General features: G+C 40.4%; 1 protein-coding gene across 1 annotated transcript in view; it reads right to left on the minus strand.

Moving 5' to 3' along the window:
* CCDC170 (coiled-coil domain containing 170) overlaps positions 1-27,186 on the minus strand; it is a 91,255-nt gene that overhangs the window by 12,288 nt on the left and 51,781 nt on the right. Inside the window, 6 exon segments of the mRNA XM_032650985.1 lie at positions 6,197-6,439; positions 8,787-8,828; positions 8,830-8,961; positions 13,649-13,815; positions 13,818-13,848; positions 22,125-22,442. Coding sequence (XP_032506876.1) covers positions 6,197-6,439; positions 8,787-8,828; positions 8,830-8,961; positions 13,649-13,815; positions 13,818-13,848; positions 22,125-22,442 — 933 coding nt within the window.

Genomic DNA, 27,186 nt, shown 5'->3' on the forward strand with positions numbered 1-27,186 from the left:
AAATTAAATACAAAGAAAGCATATTAAAAGCAAGCAAGGAAAAACAACAAATAACACACAAGGAATCCCATAAGGTTAACAGCGGATCTCTCAGCAGAAACCCTACAAGCCAGAAGGGAGTGGCAGGACATACTGAAAGTGATGAAGGAGGAAAAGCCTGCAACCAAGACTACTCTACCCAGCAAGGGTCTCATTCACATTTGATGGAGAAATTAAAACCTTTACAGACAAGCAAAAGCTGAGAGAGTTCAGCACCACCAAACCAGCTTTACAACAAATGCTAAAGGAACTTCTCTAGACACGAAACACAAGAGAAGGAAACGACCTATAGTAGCGATCCCAAAACAATATAGAAAATGGAATAGGAACATACATATCGATAATTACCTTAAATGTAAATGGACTAAATGCTCCCACCAAAGACACAGATTGGCTGAATGGATACAAAAACAAGACCCTTATATATGCTGTCTACAAGAGACCCCACTTCAGACCTAGAGACACATACAGACTGAAAGTAAGGGGATGGAAAAAGATATTCCATTGCAAATGGAAACCAAAAGAAAGCTGGAGTAGCAATTCTCATATCAGACAAATAGACTTTAAAATAAGGACTATTAAAAGGAACAAAGAAGGACACTACATAATGATCAAGGGATTGATCCAAGAAGAAGATATAACAATTGTAAATATTATGCACCCAACATAGGAGCACCTCAATACATAAGCAAATACTAACAACCATAAAAGGGGAGATCGACAGTAACACATTCATAGTAGGGGACTTTAACACCCCCACTTTCACCCATGGACAGATCACCCAAAATGAAAATAAATAAGGAACACAAGCTTTAAATGATACATTAAACAAGATGGACTTAATTGATATTTATAGGACACTCCATCCAAAAACAACAGAATACACATTTTTTCTCAAGTGCTCATGGAACATTCTCCAGGATAGATCATATCTTGGGTCACAAATCAAGCCTGGTAAATTTAAGAAAACTGAAATTGTATCAAGTATCTTTTCTGACCACAACGCCATGAGACTAGATATCAATTACAGGAAAAGATCTGTAAAAAATACAAACACATGGAGGCTAAACAATACACTACTTAATAATGAAGTGATCACTGAAGAAATCAAAGAGGAAATAAAAAAATACCTAGAAACAAATGACAATGGAGACACAACGACCCAAAACCTATGGGATGCAGCAAAAGCAGTTCTAAGGGGGAAGTTATAGCAATACAAGCCCACCTTAAGAAGCAGGAAACATCTCAAATAAACAACCTAACCTTGCACCTCAAGCAATTAGAGAAAGAAGAACAAAAAAGCCCTCAAAGCTAGCAGAAGGAAAGAAATCATAAAAATCAGATCAGAAATAAATGAAAAAGAAATGAAGGAGACGATAGCAAAGATCAATAAAACTAAAAGCTGGTTCTTTGAGAAGATAAAACAAAATAGATAAACCGCTAGCCAGACTTATCAAGAAAAAAGGGAGAAGACTCAAATCAATAGAATTAGAAATGAAAAAGGAGAAGTAACAACTGACACTGCAGAAATAAAAAAAATCATGAGAGATTACTACAAGCAACTCTATGCCATAAAATGGACAATCTGGAAGAAATGGACAAATTCTTAGAAATGCACAACCTGCCAAGACTGAATCAGGAAAGAAATAGAAAATATGAACAGACCAATCACAAGCACTGAAATTGAAACTGTGATTAAAAACCTTCCAACAAACAAAAGCCCAGGACCAGATGGCTTCACAGGTGAATTCTATCAAACGTTTAGAGAAGAGCTAACACCTATCCTTCTCGAACTCTTCCAAAATATAGCAGAGGGAGGAACACTCCCAAATTCCTTCTACGAGGCCACCATCACCTGATACCAAAACCAGACAAGGATGTCACAAAGAAAGAAAACTACAGGCCAATATCACTGATGAACATAGATGCAAAAATCCTCAACAAAATACTAGCAAACAGAATCCAACAGCACATTAAAAGGATCATACACCATGATCAAGTGGGGTTTATTCCAGGAATGCAAGGATTCTTCAATATACGCAAATCTATCAATGTGATAAACCATATTAACAATTGAAGGAGAAAAACCATATGATCATCTCAATAGATGCAAAGAAAGCTTTCGACAAATTCAACCACCCTATTATGATAAAAACCCTCCAGAAAGTAGGCATAGAGGGAACTTTCCTCAACATAATAAAGGCCATATATGACAAGCCCACAGCAAACATCATCCTCAATGGTGAAAAACTGAAAGCATTTCCACTAAGATCAGGAACAAGACAAGGTTGCCCACTCTCACCACTCTTATTCAACATAGTTTTGGAAGTTTTAGCCACAGCAATCAGAGAAGAAAAGGAATAAAAGGAATCCAAATCGGACAAGAAGAAGTAAAGCTGTCACTGTTTGCAGATGACATGATACTATACATAGAGAATCCTAAAGATGCTACCAGAAAACTACTAGAGCTAATCAATGAATTTGGTAAGTAGCAGGATACAAAATTAATGCACAGAAATCTCTGGCATTCCTATATACTAATGATGAAAAATCTGAAAGTGAAATCAAGAAAACACTCCCATTTACCATTGCAACAAAAGAATAAAATATCTAGGAATAAACCTACCTAAGGATACGAAAGACCTGTATGCAGAAATTATAAGACACTGATGAAAGAAATTAAAGATGATACAAATATGATGGAGAGATATACCATGTTCTTGGATGGGAAAGAATCAACATTGTGAAAATGACTCTACTACCCAAAGCGATCTACAGATTCAATGCAATCCCTATCAAACTACCACTGGCATTTTTCACAGAACTAGAACAAAAAATTTCGCAATTTGTATGGAAACACAAAAGACCCCGAATAGCCAAAGCAATCTTGAGAACGAAAAAGGAGCTGGAGGAATCAGGCTCCCTGACTTCAGACTATAATTACAAAGCAACAGTAATCAAGACAGTGTGGTACTGGCACAAAAACCAGAAAGATAGATCAGTGGAACAGGATAGAAAGCCCAGAGATAAACCCACGCACATATGGACACCTTATCTTTGATAAAGGAGGCAGGAATGTACAGTGGAGAAAGGACAGCCTCTTCAATAAATGGTGCTGGGAAAACTGGACCAGGTACATGTAAAAGTATGAGATTAGATCACTCCCTAACACCATACACAAAAATAAGCTCAAAATGGATTAAAGACCTAAATGTAAGGCCAGAAACTATCAAACTCTTAGAAGAAAACATAGGAAGAACACTCTATGACATAAATCACAGCAAGATCCTTTCTGACCCACCTCCTAGAGTAATGGAAATAAAAACAAAAATAAACAAATGGGACCTAATGAAACTTCAAAGCTTTTGCACAGCAAAGGAAACCATAACCAAGACCAAAAGACAACCCTCAGAATGGGAGAAAACATTTGCAAATGAAGCAACTGACAAAGGATTAATCTCCAAAATTTACAAGCAGCTCATGCAGCTCAATAACAAAAAAACAAACAACCCCATCCAAAAATGGGCAGAAGACCTAACTAGACATTTCTCCAAAGAAGATATACAGAATGCCAACAAACACATGAAAGAATGCTCAACATCATTAATCATTAGAGAAATGCAAATCAAAACTCCAATGAGATATCATCTCACACAAGTCAGAATGGCCATCATCAAAAAATCTATCAACAATAAATGCTGGAGAGGGTGTGGAGAAAAGGGGACACTCTTGCACTGCTGGTGGGAATGTGAAATGGTTCAGCCACTATGGAGAACAGTATGGAGGTTTCCTTAAAAACTACAAATAGAATTACCATATGACCCAGCAATCCCACTACTGGGCATATACCCTGAGAAAACCAAAATTCAAAAAGAGTCATGTACCAAAATGTTCATTGCAGCTCTATTTACAATAGCCAGGACATGGAAACAACCTAAGCGCCCATCATCGGATGAATGGATAAGAAGATGTGGCACATATACACAATGGAATATTACTCAGCCTTAAAAAGAAATGAAATTGAGCTATTTGTAATGAGATGGATAGACCTAGAGTCTGTCATACAGAGTGAAGTAAGTCAGAAAGAAAAGGACAAATACCGTATGCTAACACATAATATGGAATTTAAGGGGAAAAATGTCATGAAGAACCTAGGGGTAAGACAGGAATAAAGACGCAGACCTACCTGGAGAACGGACTTGAGGATATGGGGAGGGGAAGGGTGAGTTTTTGACAGGGCGAGAGAGAGTCATGGACATATACACACTAACAAACGTAGTAAGGTAGATAGCTGGGGGGAAGCAGCCGCAAGGCACAGGGATATTAGCTCAGTGCTTTGTGACAGCCTGGAAGGGTGGGATGGGGAGAGTGGGAGGGAGGGAGACGCAAGAGGGAAGACATATGGGAACATATGTATATGTATAGCTGATTCACTTTGTTATAAAGCAGAAACTAACACACCATTGTAAAGCAATTATACCCCAATAAAGATGTTAAAAAAATAATAATAATAAAATAAATAAATAAATAAATAAAATAAAATATATACCAGCAAGTGTTCTAGGACATAACAACCTCTAAGATTGTCTCCTTCATGGTGAAAGAATTGAAAGAAAAACTAAAGGGAACCCATTTTTTACCTCAGGATTGAACATCATATAATACCCATCCTGTATAATGCTTCTGCTCTCTTCCCGCTTCCGCTCTCTTCCCGCTTCCGCTCTCTTCCCGCTTCCGTTCTCTGCTACACGAAGTGTGGGCTCCTCTCACCCCAGCACCACTTCCAGTTCACAGGGTTGTCTTGGGCCCAGGCCCCCTACGGCTACTCTCACTACACTTAGCTCGGGATCATGGCTTAGCGCATCTGCCTGAGGAACCTTGTGATGGCGAGTCACTGTGTCCCTCCCTTGAGCGGGCCACCGCCACCTGCTCCCACAGTGTGCTCTCCTGAGCGCATCTTTAGCTACCTTCCGTATCCCCCAAGAGCGCAAATGGAACTTCAGGCTCCAGGGCACGGGTGCCATCTAGGCCCCCTGCGCCTGCACCTCCTGCAGCCCCTGCCAGCCAGGGAGGGAGCAACTGCGTGCTGACATCAGGGCACATCAGTGCTCCCTGACCCACCAAGACACACACCCCAAAGGTCAGTCCTCAAGGTATGAGAGGGGTATCCAGGATACTTACTTCTGATATTTTCTCCCCACCCAGGCACCCTATCAGATGCTTTCCCTAGCCTCCTCCTTCCTTTACATTCAAGTATGTCCACTCCCCTGGTGGAGTCTGCCCTCCTCTTCTCTAGGGAAATAAGCCTTTACCTAGTGGCCTCCTTCTGATGCCAAAAGGGCTTCGGGGGAAAAAAGCTAATGACTCAGAAGGGAGAATAGAGTGGGAAATATGCCCTAAAATATTGTCCTGCTACACAGATCAAGTGCTGGCTTCATTCCAGATTCCTTTTCCCAACTGGTCTGTGTCCAGATTCAGAAACATTCCAAAAGTCCATTTTCAGAGCCCATGTCTGCAAAGAGCAAGGACATCATCGTTGCCCGCTTTCACAACACGGGTATCTGCCAGGGGTGACATGCGTATATGAAGTTATGTATTATGGGCCAGCGGCACACATACGTGATATTTAAATATTTTTATTAAATCCCAAGTTCCTAATTTCGTTCTTCCCTGTATTCATTAGAAGCTGAACGCCTCGAATCCAGGAATCACGTCACCCCAACCTGTCTGCCCTCTTCACATTTGGTGTGACACATCGCACAGCACAACCCACACCTGTCTTCTCAGTGAACACTCTGTTCATTTTCTCCTTTTTCTCTAAGCAAATTCCTATGTGAAAAATCCCTACATGATCCCTACCATGACAGTCACCCACACTTTGAAGAAATGTTTTTATTTTCTGTACATCACATCACCCCTTTTTGACTGACTTTTCACCCAGCAACTATGGCTTCACTTCAAATATTGAAGAGACACGAAATTGATCGACTCTGCTGATCTGTGGGAATATTTGCATTTTTCTCACAACTCTAGAAAATCAGAGGAAATTTTCAGCTTTTTTTTTCTGGCGTGGCCCTTTTTAAGGCTGTCACGCTTTTGCATAAACTTTTATGGAACACACATAGACAGTGACAAGGAAATGCAGCTGAGCACTTGCCTTAAGCTCATTGGTGTCAGCCAGTTTGGCTTTGAGCTCAGTGTTCGATTCTCGACACACACTCAGCTCCTTCTGCAGCCTCTCCACCTTCTTCTGCAACTTCCTGATGGTGACATTGCCCTCGTCCCTCTCCACAGCCGATGCCGAATGCACCTGCTTCTCCTCCTCCAGCTGGGCTATTTTTTGCCGGAGGAGGTTCATGTGCAGCTCTTTGCTCTCCAGTCTTTCTTTCTGAGTCTTTAGCTAGTTTAATACAAACAGGGATTTTTTTTTGTTAATAATCATTGAATAGTCAGTAAATATAAATGAATTACTCAGATAATGTTGATCTTTATCTACACTTCAATAAGACTAATTTGTAAACCATCAGATTTTCCTGATTGCATTTTTCTATCCCTATTTTTCCAAGAATTAATTTGGTAGCTGCAAAGTATGAGACAAAAAGAGCACAGAAAATGCACAAGGGAGCAGGCTTTCAATGTCTGATTCCCTCCAACATTATGTGCATCGTAATAAAAACGTAAAATTACTTTTAAAACTACTAAAATGGGCTTATCAAGAGCAGAACATAATAAGACAGACAAAATCCTCTCCAACACCCCACGGCAACTGTACTTCTACTGGTCTTTTCTGAAAGAGACAAAGTGTAAATTAGTACCGAAAACCCAGTGTGACTAGTTTCAATCACTTAGAACCAGGTTGAGTGGCACCAAACATGGGAGTTGATATATTTTTAAAGTAAGCTATATGAAGGAGATTTTGAGGAAAGCTTTGTTTATATATTGAAAATCTTAGAAATAGAAGGGACTTCAAGAAGGCATTGCTTCATCAGTGTCTTACTATACGCCAGACCTTATACCATCCACAAACCAGGCTGAAGAGGGTCTGCAAATAGCACTTAGCATCGACGGTCAAACTTGATGAAAGAAATTGTAATTGTTTTTAGAAAAAGCTTATGGACTCCATGAGGAGAAAAAAATCCTCCTGGGCTTCATATGTCACAATTAGTGAGTAGAATATTAAGTACAGGAACCTCTTTCATCTCTTACGAACACTGGGAATTGGAATCGTGTAGAATTATAGAATGTTAGAGCTAAAGACCATCCCATTTTCCCTAATTATATATTCTGCATTAGTAAAGTGTTTGAAGGTGTGAAGGGCTTACTGAAATGAGGGCTTAAATATCTTGTCTAACAGTGACAGCAATGTCCATGCCCACATCCTTTTTTAACAAGGCGCTTTTAGTATTTCTCTAACTAAACTCCCTTTCCTGAGCTTCTTCATGTCAAATTTCACTCTACTGCAAATTTACCATGGTAAGTTCTCTACACTAGTCATTTTAATAATTATATAATACTTAAGAAGGAATAATATTGGGTATTGAGGAAAAATCAATTATCTGAGAACTTCAGAAAGAATTGTAGCTCAGTTTAATGTCTCTGATGGTACTAGGGGTTGTCTGCTTTCTTTTATAAAATATTCCTTAAGAAACAGTAGATGGAGAAGAGGTCAAATATGAATAGAGCATTTTCTATGAACCAAGAGTGCAAAAATGCTATTTATTAACAACTTCATGAGGTAGGTATCATCCCCATCTTAAATACGAGGAAACACAGACAGAGAAGTATATAATTTGCCCAATGTCACACAGCTTGGTTGAACCAAATTGAGAACCCAGATGTGACTCATTAAGCAGCCTATACACGATAATTCTACCATAGAATTTTCTCCTAAGAACTATTCTAAGGACACATCTGTGTTTTCCTCTTTCTTTCCCCAATGCCAATAATTACATAATAATTATGTTTTTATGTTTTCATCCATTCGTTTATGTAGTCTAAACTGTTTCTAAGTCTCCATTTGAGTGAGTGGAAAGTAAACTCTTCTCCTGTCTACCTTCTAGTGCAAGAGAGCTTATATAAAGGTGAGACTGCTAGATGTTGCCCAGCTCTCCTCTTCTCCCATAGTCATAGAAACAGTGACTTTTTCAGCTAGGACAAATGGCTACCCAGAGTAAAGGCTACAGTTCCCAGCCTCCCTTGCAGCTAGGTTTAGCCATGAGAACACATTCTAGCTGTGGGATATAAACACAAGTTCACATAGAAAACTCTGGGAGCCTCCTTTAAAAGACAGCTCATGCATGTTCTTTTGCATCCCTCTTCTTCATCCCTTTCTTTTTTAACCTTCTGCCCGGAACACAGATATAACGGTTCTAGGCACCACTGTGAACCATGACAATAAGGACCCCACTAGGGATGGGCAATTACTGAGCTGAAAGGAGCCTGGGTCCTTGGAAACTTTACAGAGTAGAGCTGCCAACTCACTCTAAGCTGCTTGACTCCAGAAATGGATGTGAGGGAAAAAATACCCAAGAAACCCACTTCTACTTGTTTAAGCTATTCACAGTCAAACATAACCTTAGATGATACACTTACTTTCCCTTCAGACTTGAAATAGAGACTCAGCTTCTAAATACATATTTGTATAATATGTTTCCTAGCCACACTGGCAAATATGGTGGGAATAAATTATTTTTCGAGATTTAAGTTTCTCAGAATTTCCCTCTCTCAACACCAGCAATATCCCCTACCTTTCTCTGTAAACTGTAGGCGACCGTCTTGTTCTCAATGACCTGCGCTGCTCTCGGGGCAGACCAGCTGCTCTGTGCGAGCTAAAACTACATCCAGACGCGTGTCGAAGCCAAGTTCAGCAGCCATCTGGTCCAACTTCATCTTCTCTGGAAGCTGATCCAGAAATTTAAGATACTAAACCCAAGAACAAAAATGAAAATGGGACACAAAAGTAGAGTTAACAGGTGATCTCACAGAATCCTTGTGTTTCTCCCAAGCTTACAGGTGGTTCTCATTAACCCCAGTACAGAGCCCAGCCCCGACTCCAGTGCTTGGTGATGAATTCTTGAACCACCTTGCCCGCTCCATGTTCTGTTCCTTGTCCAAATTCTCTTGACTCTCCTGGTCAGGGGCCTTGATGTTCAGTCTAACATTACACACTCTTCTTAACCCTGCCACCTGACAAATGTGGCGCGCTCCTGACTGCATCTGAATCTCTCTGCTTTGGGTACACGCTGCTGCTACCATGACCCGCCCAGCTCCTGGGATCTACTGGCTAATCCAGCCCCTGCGATCCACTCATCCACGTACCTTCCATGGAAATTTTGTCCACCTAAGTGGGTCCTGGCCTCCAAGGTGGAAATTGACCAATTAGCTAGTTGCCATCTTACACTTCTCGGTTTCTACAAATCACACTGAAACCAGAGCTCTCCATACAAACAAACTTGGGCAACATTTTTGTTTTTGTAAGTTAAAATTCTTTAGAAAATGTCTTCAGGGCTTCCCTGGTGGCGCAGTGGTTGAGAGTCCGCCTGCCGATGCAGGGGACACGGGTTCGTGCCCCGGTCCGGGAGGATCCCACATGCCGTGGAGCGGCTGGGCCCGTGAGCCATGGCCGCTGAGCCTGCGCGTCCGGAGCCTGTGCTCCACAATGGGAGAGGCCACAGCAGTGAGAGGCCCGCATACCGCAAAAAAAAAAAAGAAAATGTCTTTAAAAGTTTTTAATGTATCAAAGTTAAAGGAACAACACCCTAAAATTGAGCTGTATCAAACAGGTTAAAGTTACAAAACTACCCTAGGATCCTCCTCCCTTGATTTCTGTGGCTTATCTCATCATGCCAGATATTAATCCTTACTAAGTGCTTGATGGATAAATAAACCCATCAATGAGCTTTCTATAACATAATTTCATGATCTGGGTTCTATCTTTGAAAGTTCCTTCTCATTGCAATAACTCATCCATCTGGCGTTTTTAGGCAATTATATGTTTAAACAAGTATAAAGTATCATTTCCTGATGACTAAAGCATGCCAGCTTAAAGCACAGAGCTATCTATATTTCAGTCATCAGAATGAAATTATTTGTAAGTGTATATTTTCCAATTTTGTTGAAAAGCATATGTAAAACTTCATCTCTCCTGTAAGTCACAGCCGTTACAGACATTGCTGCTGTATTGTGTGACAGGACCACCACAGGCTGTTTTTGTCTCTGAATCATCAGTTTGTCACTTCTTATTTTGGCTGTCTTGGGTCTTCGTTGCAGCGTGTGAGCTTCTCATGGCGGTGGCTTCTCTTGTTGCAGAGCACGGGCTCTAGGCATGCGGGCTTCAGTAGTTGTGGCTCGCAGGCTTCAGTAGTTGTGGCTCGGGGGCTCTAGAGCACAGGCTCAGTAGTTGTGGCACACAGGCCTCATTGCTCTGCAGCACGTGGGATCTTCCCTAACCAGGGCTTGAACCTGTGTCCCCTGCATTGGCAGGCGGATTCTTAACCACCGCGCCACCAGGGAAGCCCCAGTTTGTCACTTCTTAACGTTGGGTCAGCCCCCCTCACGGACTATTTCATTTCTAATCTATGCAGATGAAAGTGAAATAACTGCTGCTGTTTGTATTTAAAATAAAATAGAGTTGGTACCTTTCATGCGAAGGTATAAAAGCCTCTCTTTCTATTTCTACATATGACCCATCCACTCAGCATTCAAGGATCTACAGCAGGCCAAAGGGGATTAAGGGCAGGACTGAGCCAAGACCCCACAGAGAAAGTGCCTTTTCAAGGACCTTGGCTAAGCCTCAGAAAGTTAAGGTTGCTGACAGGATTCCTGTACATTTTGTTCATTTGAATCACAGTTTAGCATGAATATATTCTATGTCGTATAAACCTCAATTACCTGTATTTAAATTTAATCTCTATACACCTTTGCTTTTCAATCTTACACGCCTACTATTTAAATTTACCTCAATTACCTGTATTTAAATTTAATCTCTATACACCTTTGCTTTTCAATCTTACACGCCTACTATTTAAATTTACCTCAATTACCTGTATTTAAATTTAATCTCTATACACCTTTGCTTTTCAATCTTACACGCCTACTATTTAAATTTACCTCAATTACCTGTATTTAAATTTAATCTCTATACACCTTTGCTTTTCAATCTTACACGCCTACTATTTAAATTTACCTCAATTACCTGTATTTAAATTTAATCTCTATACACCTTTGCTTTTCAATCTTACACGCCTACTATTTAAATTTACCTCAATTACCTGTATTTAAATTTAATCTCTATACACCTTGCTTTTCAATCTTACACACCTACTATTTAAATTTACCTCAATTACCTGTATTTAAATTTAATCTCTATACACCTTTGCTTTTCAATCTTACAAACCTACTAGCCTTACTAGGCAGTAAGGCTACTATTACTATTTTATAGGCAGTTGTCTATGAAAGATTCACCATGGGCAGAGTCAGTTTACACAACTTGATTGCATAACTGAAAGCTGTTCTGGCATAACCTCAATTAAAATTAATGAGTCATCCTAGTGAAGGTGGGAAGAGACAACGATCTACCTAAAAGTCTTGCCTTTGATATGCTTCTTCTATTATTTAAATAATATTTATTGATTCTTGCTCTAAGCCCTGGAAAAATCCAGAAAAAATGATTTCCCCGGGCCTCAAGAAGTTCTGAGTTGACTGGAAAAGACAAATTAAGACATGGATACAAAAAGGGTGATTAGTGCCGTGACAGAGCCAGGTACGTGTTGCGTGAAGAACTAAGCCTCTGAGGAAAGGCTTCCAGAGGAAGTGGCATTGGAGCTGAGTCTTGAAGGGATAGGTATTTCTAGAAGAAGGTGAGGAGAACATTTTCTCAGAGAGACCAGCAATGTGCAATATGGATTGCCTCTAGACTCTCAGAGCCACTCTGCCTGCAGAAAAACCTTTCTTTTAGTCAGAACCCTCCCGTGGCTTTCCATTACCCACAGGATAAAGCCTCGCGTAATCAGCCTGCCCCACCTCAGTTATTCCTGCCACCTTGAGAGCTGCCTCCTGCCTCTGCCTCAGCAAGCATCACGTTCCAGTCTCCCTGTCACCCTCTATCTCTTTATCCTTCCTGCTGTCCCCTCTGCCTCAAATTCCTTCCCCACCGCTTCTGCCTGCCAAGTTCCTACTCATTCTTTCAGGCCCCTCTCACATGTGACCACTTGGGTGAATATGGCTCATTTCCTCACACACAGAAATCGGGAAGAAGTAATTACTCCTTTGTCTGAATTCCTGTCGCATTGTACACCTATCTCGATTGTAGCACTGACCTGTACTAACTGTGCCCTGATTTGCCCATCTCATCCATGACACTAGGATTTCTCACAGACACCTCTTAGGCACCTTTGCATATCCAACCCTCAACACAGGCATGATGCGTCCTCAACTTTTTTAAGTACAGAGGATGAAAACGAATGAGTGTCCAGAGTACAGATTTTTCAACTGAAGAGTATTTTTCATGCCAAACTCTGCCCCTATGCTCTTGAGCCCATTTGTCTCTTTTTCTTCCCCTACAGATGCCGTGACAAGGTACAAACATGTACCTTGCCATTCTGTCTGATAAAACCTTGCTCTGATCCTGTTTTTCATAGCTTTGGCTTCATGCCTCTTTTCTCTTTGGTCACCAGCCTTGGTAGTCGTCTAAGTCTCTAGCCCTTCTCTTCCTAGTCACCCCTCCTATTCTCCACCGCTCTACTAAAACTGCCACTCAGATGTCACCAATGGTCTTCCCAGGGTCAAATCTTAAGCTTAGACCCCATCTCTTCTCACTCTACTTTCCTTGTCGCCATTATCGTTTCTGAGTCTCTCCACACTGCAATCCCAGTTCCACAGTGATGAGATCTTTCTAAAATACTGTGATGTTCAGAAGTCACTTATTACACGTCATAGTCTACAGAATAAAGAGAACCCAATCTTCATAACCCAAGCCATTCCAATCTGCTCGCCTGCCAGAGCCTCGCCAAGAATGCCACGTTCCAGCCACATGGCAACAGCTACTCTGCGCTCTCTGAATATACTATGCACTTGCAACTTTCATGCTTTTGTTCAAACTGTTTCCCTGACAGTATCTGCTCTTTCTCTCCACTAAAATCCTACTTATCCTTCAAAGATGAACTCGATTATCTCCTGCACTGTAAAATCCTCCCCTCATCCAGAATTTATCACCCCCTTCACTGGACTCCTAGAGCACTCTGTTGATCAGTACATCTATTATAACACTTATAGCCTTATAGTACAGCAAATTATTTGAATGTCTGTCTCCTCTATTAAATCATGAGGTTTTATGGTCAAGAACTGCGTGTTATACCTTAACCCCCAAACCTTCAGAGTCTCATATATAACAGACGTTCAATAAATACCTGTTGAATTTAATTAACTTGAATCAAGGAAGCTCCAAACAATAGCAAGGAACACCAAAACAACATCCACTGTTCCTTGAAATTTACTCAGAACTCAGAACTTAACCAATCTACCAAAGCACTGCAAAATTCAAAATATTTCCAGGTGAAATTTTATACTGCAGCAGATGTTGCCACCCACAGACATGCCCTCAGGTTATTACATTTTGCTTCTCGAAATTCAAGTTGTCTCGCAAAATGTCTCCGGAGACCAGCTCTCCCTCCAGATGTGTCAGCTGACCCTGGAAGAGTCTCCACTTGTTTTCTGCTTTCTGGGCTCTCTGTAGAGCTCTCTGGTGAAACCCAGACTCATTTCCCAACTGTTCAACAGCTCAGATATTTGGGCTTCAAGCTGGGAGACCATCTGGAAACAAAGAAACAGAACAAGGATAAATAAGCCTTGTTTCAGATGCAACAAAGTGTTAAAATCTACTGCTTAGCCGAAGGAGACAAAACTATTTATAACACCAGCTTCCAGATTCTTTGCAACAATTAACTTAAAAAAATAGGTAATGGATAGCTGTATTTGCCTCTGCTTGAAATAAATCTACATTCGTTAGCTAATAAAATATTTACTGGTATTGTTTAATTTTTATATAATTCCTTAAACAGGTTCCTCGAGAAGTATTTAGGGAAAACACTTACTCCTAAAACTACTATTAATTTAGGAGTTTCAAAGCTTAGTTGGAAAAAGAATTCAGACAGAAAGTACTTTGAAAACTTTTGAGTTTTCAAAGTACTTTGAGTTTGCCAGAGAAACTCTTTCACCACATATACCAGATTAAGATTATACAATGAGGTAATCTTGATAGGTAACCTTGAGACATTATCAGGAATTCAAGTGCAGAAAGATATTTTTTCAAGCTTTTTTAGAACTTTCTATTGCATATTGGTTACTCATGCACTGAAGTGCAGTGGTACTGCGTCTATGCTGAAATAGTTTTGGAGTAATGTCATCGTTTCAGCATTTGAAAGGGCAAAATTCCACTAATATAATGACTCTAAATACGGTCATAGCAGAGTATAAGAAGGCTAGGAAATCTGATCACCACCTCCTCTTCCAAAGCATAAAATCACTATTTCTCCATTAAAGGACCCAAAACTCTACACAACCCCCTACCTTGCCCAACGCTTCCATCCTTTCCTGGAATTTCCCTCTCTGTCCTGACCTTCCCTTAAACCAAGAACTTAAATTTACCAAACACCTCAAGTACACTTTGAGGTTACTCTAATTGATTCTGCCAAATCCAATTTTCAGAAAGTGCTGAATTTAATAAAAACACCAAGTTTGAGGTGATAAAATTTGTTTGGCTTTGATGGTTTATTTTGGAAGAAGAAAGGGGACAAGTAGTAGATATTTACATAATACTCAGTACCATTGTCACAGAAATTAATATATCTTGACGGTCTCAGGCTTACAGTCTCAGGTTTAAAAAAAAAAAATTCCTGTTTGCCTATCTACAAACAACCAAATTTAAAGGCAAGAAGACATTCAAGCTGTCTTCAACTATTTTAAAAAGCGATTATATAGAAGAATAGTAGGATTTGTTCTGAGTTGCCCTCAGAGCTCAAGTTGAGGACCAAAAGGTATAAATCAAAGAATCTTACTCTAAGGTAAAGAATTTCCCCCAGCCCCAATAATTTCAAAGTGATACATACTCACTGTATAAGAAGATTCATTACGGACAAAAACAGAAGTGTAAATAAGCAAAACTAATTCCCATGAGCCCACCACCCAGAGGCACAACTATTAAAATTTTTTAATAATTTATTTGTATGTATTGCTAAAATATAGTTGAGATATTATATATGCAATTCTGTGGGTTTGTTTTTAACCTCATATTTTAAGCATTCTTCACATGTCAGGCAGTGGAGTTCCCAGTCACTGGAAAACGCTAGAATTTGGCCAATCATTTGTTAAGAATGTTATGGGGGGCTGAAGTGCTATAATCAGGAAGGTTAAATTACTTAATCTCTGAACTCTCTAATTTTGTCCTTCTAAGGCTCTCAAGGTCCGAGGCCTATAATTCAATTAATTCTATACTCCTTTGGGTGTTTGAAATCAGCTACTTGATGGCAAGCTGCTCAGCATCATATCCAAGGAATTCCGTTTCCAAAGGAAATTTATAATTTCATTATAGACTATGAGGCTTTAAGAACTCTCATTTCATGTTTCCTACCTTTAGTGCAATAGTAGATCTGACCTTAATGCAAAGAAATGCATTAAGTACCATATACAAAGTAACCTACAGAACAAGGGCTATCAAACAACGTCCTCAAGATACTGGCTCCTAAGGGGCTGTCTAATGATACTATGTTGTACAAGGGATGACACTTTTCTGTGCAACTGAAAACGTGCTTTCACATTGGACTCCCAGTAGAAAGTAAGTCTTTCCACCTGAAGATCCTTCCACAGTTCTCCTATCTCACAGTTGACCTGGCAAAGAGAAATGAAACCAAAGAGCTAACAGATGCAGAAAATCTCAGCTGGAGAGATGGAAAACTGTGTGATCACTCAGCCACAGTCAACACGCTGCAGAGCTTAGCAGAGGAGAGCAAAGTCTTCAATGGAAATCAATCAGTAAATGACCTCGAGCAAGTGCAGTAACTAGACTCAGGGAGTGATAATGACCCTGAAGGAAGAAGCAGACACCTGATGTAGACCAGACTGTGGAACAGGGACTTTAAAGTCAGACAGTCCTGATTTCAAGTCCTCACTCTACCACTTACCAGTGTGTTAGACTGAAGCAAGAAATTAACCTCTCTGAAGCTCATAGACTTGCTATGATGAGCAGATGAGATAAATTAGACAATCCAAGTCGCCCGGTATTCCATACCCAACTGAAGTTCAACATATTGCATCCACTTTTTTTTCTTAACATCTTATTGGAGTATAATTGCTTTAACAATGGTGTGTTAGTTTCTGCTTTATAACAAAGTGAATCAGCTATACGTATACATATATCCCCATATCTCCTCCCTCTTGTGTCTCCCTCCCACCCTCCCTATCCCACCCCTCTAGGTGGTCACAAAGCACCGAGCTGATCTCCCCGTGCTATGTGGCTGCTTCCCATAGCTATCTGTTTTACATTCGGTAGTGTATATATGTCCATGCCATTCTCTCACTTCGTCCCAGCTTACCCTTCCCCCTCCCCGTGTCGTCAAGTCCATTCTCTACATCTGCGTCTTTATTCCTGTCCTGCCCCTAGGTTCTTCAAAACCTTTTTTTTTTTTTTTTTTAGATTCCATATATATGTGTTAGCATACGGTATTTGTTTTTCTCTTTCTGATTTACTTCACTCTGTATGACAGTCTTTAGGTCCATCCACCTCACTACAAATAACTCAATTTCATTTCTTTTTATGGCTGAGTAATATTCCATTGTATATATGTGCCACATCTTCTTTATCCATTCATCCGATGATGGACACTTAGGTTGCTTCCATGCCCTGGCTATTGTAAATAGAGCTGCAATGAACACTGTGGTACGTGACTCTTTTAGAATTATGGTTTTCTCATAGCAACCGTAGTGGGATTGCTTGGTCGTATGGTAGTTCTATTCTTACCTGCATCCACTTTTATCATCAGTATTACTCCTCCAGTATGTGGGTTCACTCAGTCCTTTGCTTTTGTCATAAGGAGTTTATGGAGCCTTTCAGGAATTATGTTATATCGTGTTTCTCAAACTCTTTTCAGCCCAGAGAGCCTGGTTTTTCAACTAGAAGTCTTCCTGGGAAATACAAATAAGGAATAAACGTGTTGAATCAGAGGTGAGGGGGTCCCTCCTGCATCCTCACCCTGGGTGGACCTGAAAGTGTTCCATGGAACCTGCAGACCCAGCAGAGTGTAACTTTTAAAAACACCAGGATGGCTGACCTGTGCAGAACCTACCCAACCTCCCTGCCAAGATTCTGGCGTCCAGAGAGGAGCAAACAGCTATGAACTTCCCTATATTCTATGCACCACAGAACTTACCTTCATACGCTTACCTAGATCTCCATGAATATGATACCACCAAGTCTTTTCAAAGTTAAATTTACATATTTTTATTCAAATAAATTAACATTCCAATCTGACTCAGTTCTTGGGAACACCAAATGCCAATGCCCAGGTGAATATATGTGTCCCATCAAAACTGTAAAGTTGTGTTGTGTTTCTCACACCAAGAAATGTGATTTTCTTTCCTTTTTTTTTTCTCCTCCTTTTTCTTAGTATCATTTGTTAATATATCCCTGATACTCTGTGGCACAAGATGTGCTAGGGATTTCAACACTAGAGATACATGGAATAGGGCAGGGAAGAGGGGGTGGATTGTAATAAAGAATACATATCTCAATTTTTTAAAAACAAAAAGAAGGCCCTGAAATAAACCATACTTCAAAAACAAGCAGCTTGGATTTTGGAAGTGAAGTCATAATGCCCTAACAGAATTAATTTACTTCCCAAGGACAAGTAGTTGTTGATTTTTCCAGAGAGGCAACTTTTGCCCTAAGATTAAACCCAATGGAAACACGAGAGCTCAAAACTGAAGAAAGAGCCACTTAGGTCATTTAAGGGCCAGTGCCTTTTAGACATGGACAATTCTCTTCTGATTATTGAAACTAGATTTTCACTTAAGAAATACAAAAAGTAAGTTATCAGGAACCAATCAAATTATCCTTTCTTCTTGTCAGTATGTACGGCCAACTTTATTGACAGGCTAGCCCTACACCTGTCATACATAATAAAAGTATGACATACATAATAAAAGTTGTGTATGTCAACTTTTATTATGACTTGAATTGGGTCACCCCAAAAGAGACGTGGGGAAGTCCCCTGGTGCCTCAGAATGTGACCTTATTTGGAAACAGAATCTTTACAGAGATAATCAAGTTAAACTGAGGTTTTGAGGATGGGCCCTAATCCAATATGACTGGTGTCCTTATTAAAAGAGGAAATTTGGAAAGAGAGACACACAAGTAGAAGGAAAATTATGTGAAGACACAGAGAGATCATGATCCATAAGCCAAGGAATACCTGAGGCTACAGAAGCTAGGTGAGAGGTGTGAAACAGATTCTCCCCTGCGGCACTCAGAAGACACCAATTCTAACACCTTAACTTTGGACTTCAAGCCTCCAGAACTGTGAGACAATAAATTTCTGTTGTTTAAGCCACCCAGGTAGTGGTACTTTGTCATGGCCATTCTAGGAAATTAATACACTATAGAGGCTGGGAGAGCTGAAATCTCTATCTGTGTACTTTCCCAGATGCCCTTGTAGCCAGGGGTGACTATATAACATAATACTGGACAATTAAATGTCAAAGGAAGTCTACTTGAAGTCTACTTCTGGGCAAACGTTTGGTTTAGGATATTGGAGGATTAAGAACAGAACAGAATGATGAGATCAGAAGGGGGAGTGTGGGAGTTGGAGAAACATCTCAGGTCCTTTACGGCATCGGATTGCTTCCCCAAAGCTCCCACATCAGACTGGAAAAGCTCCAGTGGAGGACGTACAGCCTTGTGTGCGCTCTAAAGCAGAACAGACGAGCTGTCTAGATAAATTTTTGTACGGTTGTACTAATTTGTCTATAATTAAGGAGACGACATGGAAATCACTCATGGTCCCGTCCTCTCTGTACAGATCAATTCTCAGCCAGGTGATTAGCCAGTTTGGAAACATCTAAAAGTTAAAAAACAAACAAAAAAAACTTTGCCTCAAGATTCTAAACTAAAATCTGAAAACGTCACAGCTTCCTGTCATTGTGTAAGAAATCATTATTTCAAAAACACTTGTTACGAGTGTCCTGAAATTTCAGGCTGCATAACATCGAAATACTCATTTAGAATTCCTGGGAACCCGACAGCAGAACATTCCTCTAAGAGAGTGGTTTTCAACTAGGAACAATTTCACCGCCCACCCCCCAGCCCCAGGGACATTTTGCAATGTCTAGAGACATCTTTGCTTGTCACAAACTGGGGAGAAGAGGAGGTACTATCGGTATCTAGTGGGTAGAAGCTGGAGATGCTGCTAAACATCCTACAATACACAGAACGGCCTTCACAACAAAGGATTATCCAGCTCAGAAAATGTCAATAGCTGAGATACGCTGCTCTAAGATATAGTAAAGCATTTAAAAAGAAAATTAGATATTGTTATAATCAGAAAATCATGGAACAAGTAGAAATGACTTACTGAAAAAGTGTGGGTGGTGTCCTGAGTTCTACCCCGAACTGCAAATAGAGGAGAGTGAAAATGAATAGCGAAGAGGTAAACAAGAAAAGCAATGTTCAGTAAGTAGGAGTCATGGTGAAGGGGAGAATTTGCCAGGCCCTGAGCACAAGGGTATTACTCAGGAGTGAACTGTGTGTTTATCCACGGCAGCTGGCAGGGCGTTGCAGCCTCCTCAACGAACAGATTCACCAAACTGCAAAGCTCCCATTCTTCAGAAACATTTCTAAGACAATATATGGAATCCATTTTCTCCTGATTTTACTTGAAGATGAGTCACACAAGGTGCCAGCTATATGCTTGATTTCAGGCTTCTAAATAGTGAGAGCAGCTACTGAAAAAAATTACAGGGTAGGAAAGGCGGACAAAGGCACTAAAAACACTGAATCATTCTCATTTTTATGAGAGGGAGAAGGCATATCCAGCTTAACCAATTTACATCATTTTGCTTTAGAAAATAAACATATACTTCATGCTGACAACTTTATGCCATGTTTCACATGCTGGAATTAAAATAGTTTTAGGAAAACATTTGGGAAAATAGAAGAGGGAAGCAATAAAATGAAATGGCAAAGATCCATTAGCTATTGAAGTACGTCTATTACTATTCAAGGTAAGTCACTTGAAGTTTTTCCCAGTCCTGTAACTAATTCCCTTCCCCAATCCAGGACCTATATGTGTACTGCATCACAAGATAAACTGAGTCACTCTCAGAGACCCACACATGTTACAGGGGTGAACATTTTATATCCACAGAGAATCCTACACTTGAACAATGGAGTCACTAGGGCTGCTCCTGGAGTACATGTGAATTTTGCAGTTTTAAAGGGAATTTAAAATGTTTTATCGGGACTTCCCTGGTGGCGCAGTGGTTAAGAATCCGCCTGCCAATGCAGGGGACACAGGTTCAACCCCTGGTCCAGGAAGATCCCACATGCCACGGAGAAACTAAGCCCGTGCACCAGAACTACTGAAGCCCACGCGCTCTAGGGTCCACGAGCCACTATCACGGAGCCCACTGTGCTGCAAATACTGAAGCCTGTGCCCTTGAGCCCGTGCTCCGCAACAAGAGAAGCCACTGCAATGAGAAGCCCGCGCACCACAACGAAGACCCAACGCAGCCAAAAATAAATAAATAAATAAATTTATTTTTTAAAAGAAGTTTCATCACTAAAGGAAATTTACAACTGCAACCCCAAACTTTGAGTTAGTGATCACTTTGAGTTTTTTAGGATCATTAAAAGGAGGAAAAGTGCATTTTCTCCTTTCAAGCAAAAAAATGAACTCAATAGAAGAAACGGTTCCTAATGGAATTATACATAGAATTTGGACATCATTTACCTTAAAACCTCATTAATTAGGACTTCAATAATCTGGATTTGAGGATAGTTTAAACAGAGTGTGGGCTGAAATTAACTCAGCTAAGCAAAGCTTTATAGAAAATGAGACTTGTTAATAATATAAATAAGGTAACAAAATTAAGCAAGCTTCAATCATATGTGTGATTTCAACCATTTTTAAATCCACTTGTTAAATAGGTCCCCTGAAAGACTGTTCCAGGTACCAACACATCAGGAAAAGGAGGCGAGAAGGGGAGGAGGGGCCAGGGCAGCAAGAGTTAATGTTTAGTGTTGCTATTTGCCGGACAGTGTGTTAAGGACTTCCTAACAATTTTTTTTCATTTAATGCTTACAACAAACAACAACCTGAAGAGGCAGATACAGTTGCAGGTCCAGGAACTCTTACCTACAATTGCAAAATCCAAAAGGATCTGAAAGCTGACAGTTTCTTTCCAAAAGTTATTTGCTAGCAAAGCTTGACCTAACAGGATTTGGCAACAAAGCCTGACCTGAAGTGACCGAGGCTATGCACAGCCTTGGTGGGTCCCACGCAGCTGAGCTGCTCACAGCTTTTGCCACAGAAGATGAATGTGGTGAGTATGGGGTGCCGTCCCAGACCCCACTGAGGAGGAATGTGGAAGGGTGCTCTCTCCATTACCTTTCTGGGGACAATTTTACCTTCCTAAACACTGAAAAACTCTGAATTCAAAACCACAGCAGGCTCCAAGGGTTTCAGACAAGGGGTGTGGACCCTGGGCTGTTCCTGTACAGCAGGCCATGAAGCAAAATCTCAGAGGCTGTCCTCTCAGGAACCTGCCCAAGGTCACATCTGGAGCAAGTGAGTGTTCAGTAGAGACCAAGATTCAGCCCGGGTAGCTCTGAGTCCAGAACCCGCATGGTAGTATGCGGTCAGGCTTCGGGACTATAATATATTATTGAAAGTAGTACAACCACATTTAAATGCTACTTTTAACTAACTCAGACAACCCACTCACTTACTGAGTATGCTGAATGAAGGAGCTGAATGAAGGAGCTGAATGAAGGAGCTGACTGTCCTTAAGAAGCCGGTACGCAGCCATCACCCACTCACCCGTTTCCCGCTCTCTTCCCGGCTGCCCATTTCTCGAATCCTCTCCAGAATGGCATCCTCCGTGGGCCTAAGCGTGCCCGAGCTGCTCCTCAGGAGGGCTGCAATTTTCTCCCTAAATGAGGAGTACTCGCTCTGCGAGGCTGTGGCTGCATCCACACTGGCCTTCAAACTCTTCTCCAACTCCAGAGAGCTTCTCTTCAAGAGGCTCAGCTCCTGCTTTGAGGCATCCCAGACCCGCTGGCCAGCAAGCAGCCTTTCTTGGAGGATCTTAACTTCCCTTTCAAGAGCTTCTTTCTCCTCTACAGCACTGAGCAAGTCCTAAAATAATTTCGGAAAGTGAGGACAGTAGCATTATCAGCTAAGGAGGGGAACCTGCATTTGCTTCTCATTTACCTTGCTTGCTAACAAGTTCAAGGAGTTAGGGTTAAATGCTCATTCCATTTTTAATTTTAGGTGCCCTATCCTCTCTTCATAAAGTTGTTCAATTGTAAAGCTATGTTAGGTAAATTTAGATGTCTGAAAAACAGAAGGGATATAAAATCAGGGCTAGAAAAAAAAAGAAGGAAGATGACATATAAGCCTTTTCTATGTGGACCTCTGGAAAGAGTTAATAAAAACAAATCATTGGCTAACATACTACTAGATTCGATCCATATATAGAATATGTTTACAGGCCTATGTGTTCTTAAGTTTGGTATAAATGGAAATTGATGTCGAGTAAACAGTAAACCCTCAGAGTCCTAATAAGTCACTAAAAGTTATTTGAATGAAGATGTCTCCCCTTAAAACTATTTTAAATAACAGGTAGAATTATCATAAAAAATCATTGTATAAAGGAGAGAAGGGCTTCCCTGGTGGCGCAGTGGTTGAGAGTCCGCCTGCCGACGCAGGGGACACGGGTTCGTGCCCCGGTCCGGGAAGATCCCACATGCCGCAGAGCGGCTGTGCCCGTGAGCCATGGCCGCTGGGCCTGCGCGTCTGGAGCCTGTGCTCCGCAACGGGAGAGGCCACGACAGTGAGAGGCCCGCATACCGCAAAAAAAAAAAAAAGAGAGTAAAATCTTTCTTTCAATATTCATTGACTGTGTATCCCCTTGTCTCATAAAAATAAAACCAATACTGATAGGACCTGAAGAAAGGAAATAGAAAGGAGTAGCCATTTGGTGGGTGGGAGGATTAAAAGTTAGAGGGAGATAGAGTACCATACTGAGAAGAATAATTTCAAAGAATATGATATGTATGATTAGGTTTGTAAAAATAAAGGGCATTGAGAAAGTTACCAGTACACCTACTTCTATTTACTATATGTAGAATGGTCCAAAGAGGCATAAAAAGGATATCTTTAAAATTCATTTAAAAAAAAACAAAACAACACTTGTGGACATCAAGTTCCCAATTAAGTGAATTCACATCAAATAAGATTAAGCAGTCGATTAGCCAGCACTGCTATAATACTGTAGTCTAGGTAAATGGCAAACATATTTTTGGTTTTTAGGGGCAAAAATAACTAAAAAGAAACCATATCGTCAAATAACAGATTCTACGTCTAAACTGGCCAGTTGACACTTCAGGCTGCTAGTTAAAATGCAATCATCCCTTTTGCATTAGAGCTTGAAGACAGGAAGAATGTTACTTGAAATGCTACCTCCTACTTTTTATTTTTAAAAAAGAAAGAGAATATCTTCCTTTTTTTTCTGGTGATTTGTTTTTAAATCAAGGAAGTCTTGGGCATCAATTTGAATGAAAAGTCATCCAGTGGATGTAGGTAGTTAGAGAAAGCTGCCCCTTTCAGAGATGTAATAACTAAACTAATTATAGAAACTAGTCTGTGAAATGCTTTGCTTCTCCAGGTCCTGGCACCAGCTCCATTTCTCCACTGCCTTTCCAAACCAGTCGTCTGTGCAGAGAAGTCCCATTATTACTGCTAATTAAATTATGTACACTTTATCACAAATACAATATTTTAACACTTTACAGATTTCTTTTCAGATAGTAATACAGTAGCTGCTCAATTAGAGTAACTAGTATCAGCATTGGCGATAATAAATTGGGCCCATGTATTACTCAGAAACTACCATCTAATGTGTGGTTAGAAAACTGAGGTCCTAAATTCGATGATGCAGGGATGAAAATTAATCCTAATCCCCTCAGAGTTCTAAAACTCGATAGGAAATTACATGTTAACTTTTACATTGAAAGAAAGTCCCTAATGCAAAGGAGGGGAGTTTCCATGACCAATGGAGAGATATTTTTAACCAGGAATTTACAAAAGATCCTAAAAATACACAAAAAATATATCAGACACTTGAGTACTATAGACTTACTGTCAGTTTGGAATAAACTAATCAATCAGCAGCTTACAGCAGGAGACCAATAAACACCATTAAGATATTTCAGCTATGAGGCATTTTTTCCACCCCAATATGACTGTTTTCTCACTGCCTTAGAGACCAGGGTCAAAACAGTCTTCTTTAACAAATCCAAAGCACCAATGCTTATGTCTAATAAAAATCAGAAAATTCTTTTGTGGTCATAGAATATAGTGGCACATGGCAGCAGGTCAGATTTTTTTTTTTCTGGACACATTTCAGCCCACAGAACTATATGCTGTTTCTCGTATGAAATGCAGACTCGGGAGCCAGCGACAAGGCCTTGGGGACCTGCTCCCCCAGTGCTCTGATTAAGCGCTTCAGAATTCAGAGGCACGCGGCCGATCTGCTGGAAACAGATGTCCTCAGACTAAAAATGCAATTACTTGTAGAGCTATTGGGAGACAGCGGCTAGAGTCGAGTCTGGTTGCATGGCTACCTCAAGGATACACTGAAGTAATGTGACATTGGTGTCGCCGGCCAGGACCTCGGGACTGCTGTCAGAGCACACTGACACACAGAACAAGAAACAAGTAGCTCCCTCAGAGCAAAATCAGGGCTGACCTCCACAGAAGAAATCGCACTGGCAAATGAGCACAGACCCTATCAAGACAGTGACAGGGATCACTTAAAAAATTTTTTAAATTAACAAATCTTTAGATTCAGTGCTACTAATGCAACAAAGTATAATGACCCCTTCACAATTACTTTTAACAAAAACATTTGTAAATAATAGGATCAAGGTGTTCAATTTAACTTCCCAATTAAATGCATTAAGTAATGAAATCATTCAAAGGTTTGTGTTTTTAAAACACAATTGATTCCTATTACAATGTTGCTAACCATCCTATGGATTTGGATATGCCTGAGATCAAACTGCCTCTCAAAACTAAAATGACTAATTATCATCAGGGTAGAAAACCTCTGGCTTGAGCTTAATTCATCCAACCCTAGACAAATTTCATAAAATTAAAAATTCGTTGCTTATTTCCACCTACTGCAGTTAACATCAACAAATAAACTCAGAAATTCCCCCAAACATGTCCTCTCATACATTGCTGGTGGAAGTGTGAATAGGCATAATTTTGATATAAATATCTAAAACATGTAATATGCACAATATCCTTTGGCCCTGTAATTCCATGATCTATTAGAGTGGGAGCTGCAGAGTAACATTTTACTTCAAAATGAGGAAGACCTTTCCCAAATCTGAGCTGTCCCAGTGGCATAATCAACCTTGGAAAATAATAAGAATTCAACTTAAATTTGAAATTCCCATTATTGACAAACCCGATACAAGTTAACAATAAATTTAACTGTCCATGAGGCCAGTGTGTTCCTGGGCTTCACTTCAGTACTGCAAAACGCTCTGCCCTGAACTGGTCAGACTGTGCCTGGAGGACCATGGACAGTTCCCAGCTGAAATTTCAAGAGGGACATTGTCAAAATGGAATGAGTTCTGCATCACATGCTAGGATTAGACCCATAATAAAAAAATGTATGCAGTCATGTTATTTTAAATTCTGTTTTGATTTACTTTAAATGTGTTGAATGAACCTAAAGACAAAGCATTGAAAACTTAATTATAGTTACAGAACAGAATGAAAATATTACAAACCTTGACAAGGTAAATACAATAATAAAATAAAAACTGGAATGCAGAACGATGCGAGTAAAAAGTAGGAGGCATTAAATTCGTCATATATCATAGCAGAACATCTAAAAATACTATATCAGGTTGTTGAATCAGGAACAGAAATGTATTGTTTTAAAGTCTTAATGGTAATATCAGAGGTTCAAACAAGAGTTTGAGGCTAGAAGTGGAAGGAGAGATGATTTTTAATTTCACTTTGGAGCCTTACGAACATTTTTAATCTTTTATAATATGAGCAGATATTAGTTTAGTGTTTATTTTCATCTTAATTACTCACCATTTTAGAATGGTGAGCTCCTCTAGCTTATGAGCGCCAGGACCCACACCTACCCACCATCCTGTTGGCACCAGTACTGGGATGCCTCAGGCCAAGTAGCTAGGTGGGAAGGGATACAGCACCACTAGTAGGCTGGCTGGCTGCCTTAGAACCCCATAATCCACTAGCCCACCCACCAGAATGCCCAGGACCAGGCCCCACCCACCAGTACACCTGCACTAGTCCTGGAACCCCCAAGACCTGCAGCCAGCTGACATTACTTGGCCACAGCCACTAGGAGGCCAACACCAGCTCTGAGATACCTTGGGCCCCTCAGCCAGCCACCCCAGGAACCAACCCCACCCACAAGCAGGCAGACAACAGACCCAGGACCACTGCAACCCAGGAACCTGCCATGTCAGGACCCAGCCCACACACGAAGGAGCCAACACCAGCTCTGGGACACCCTGGGCCACTCAGCCAGCACCAATCCCTAGAAACATACAATCTTCCAAGACTGAATCAGGAAGAAATAGAAAATATGAACAGACCAAACATCAGTAATAAAATTGAATCAGTAATTTTAAAACTTCCAACAAACAAAATTCCAGGATCAGATGGCTTCATAGGTGAATTCTATCAAACATTTAGAGAAGAGTTAACACCTATCCTTCTCGAATTGTTTCAAAAAATTGCAAAGGAAGGAACACTTCCAAACTCATTCCACAAGGCCATGTATTATCCTGATACCAAAACCAGACAAAGAATCACTAAAAAGAAAATT

The sequence above is a fragment of the Phocoena sinus genome, chromosome 12, assembly GCF_008692025.1.
Source record: "Phocoena sinus isolate mPhoSin1 chromosome 12, mPhoSin1.pri, whole genome shotgun sequence".
NCBI classification, from domain to species: domain Eukaryota; kingdom Metazoa; phylum Chordata; class Mammalia; order Artiodactyla; family Phocoenidae; genus Phocoena; species Phocoena sinus.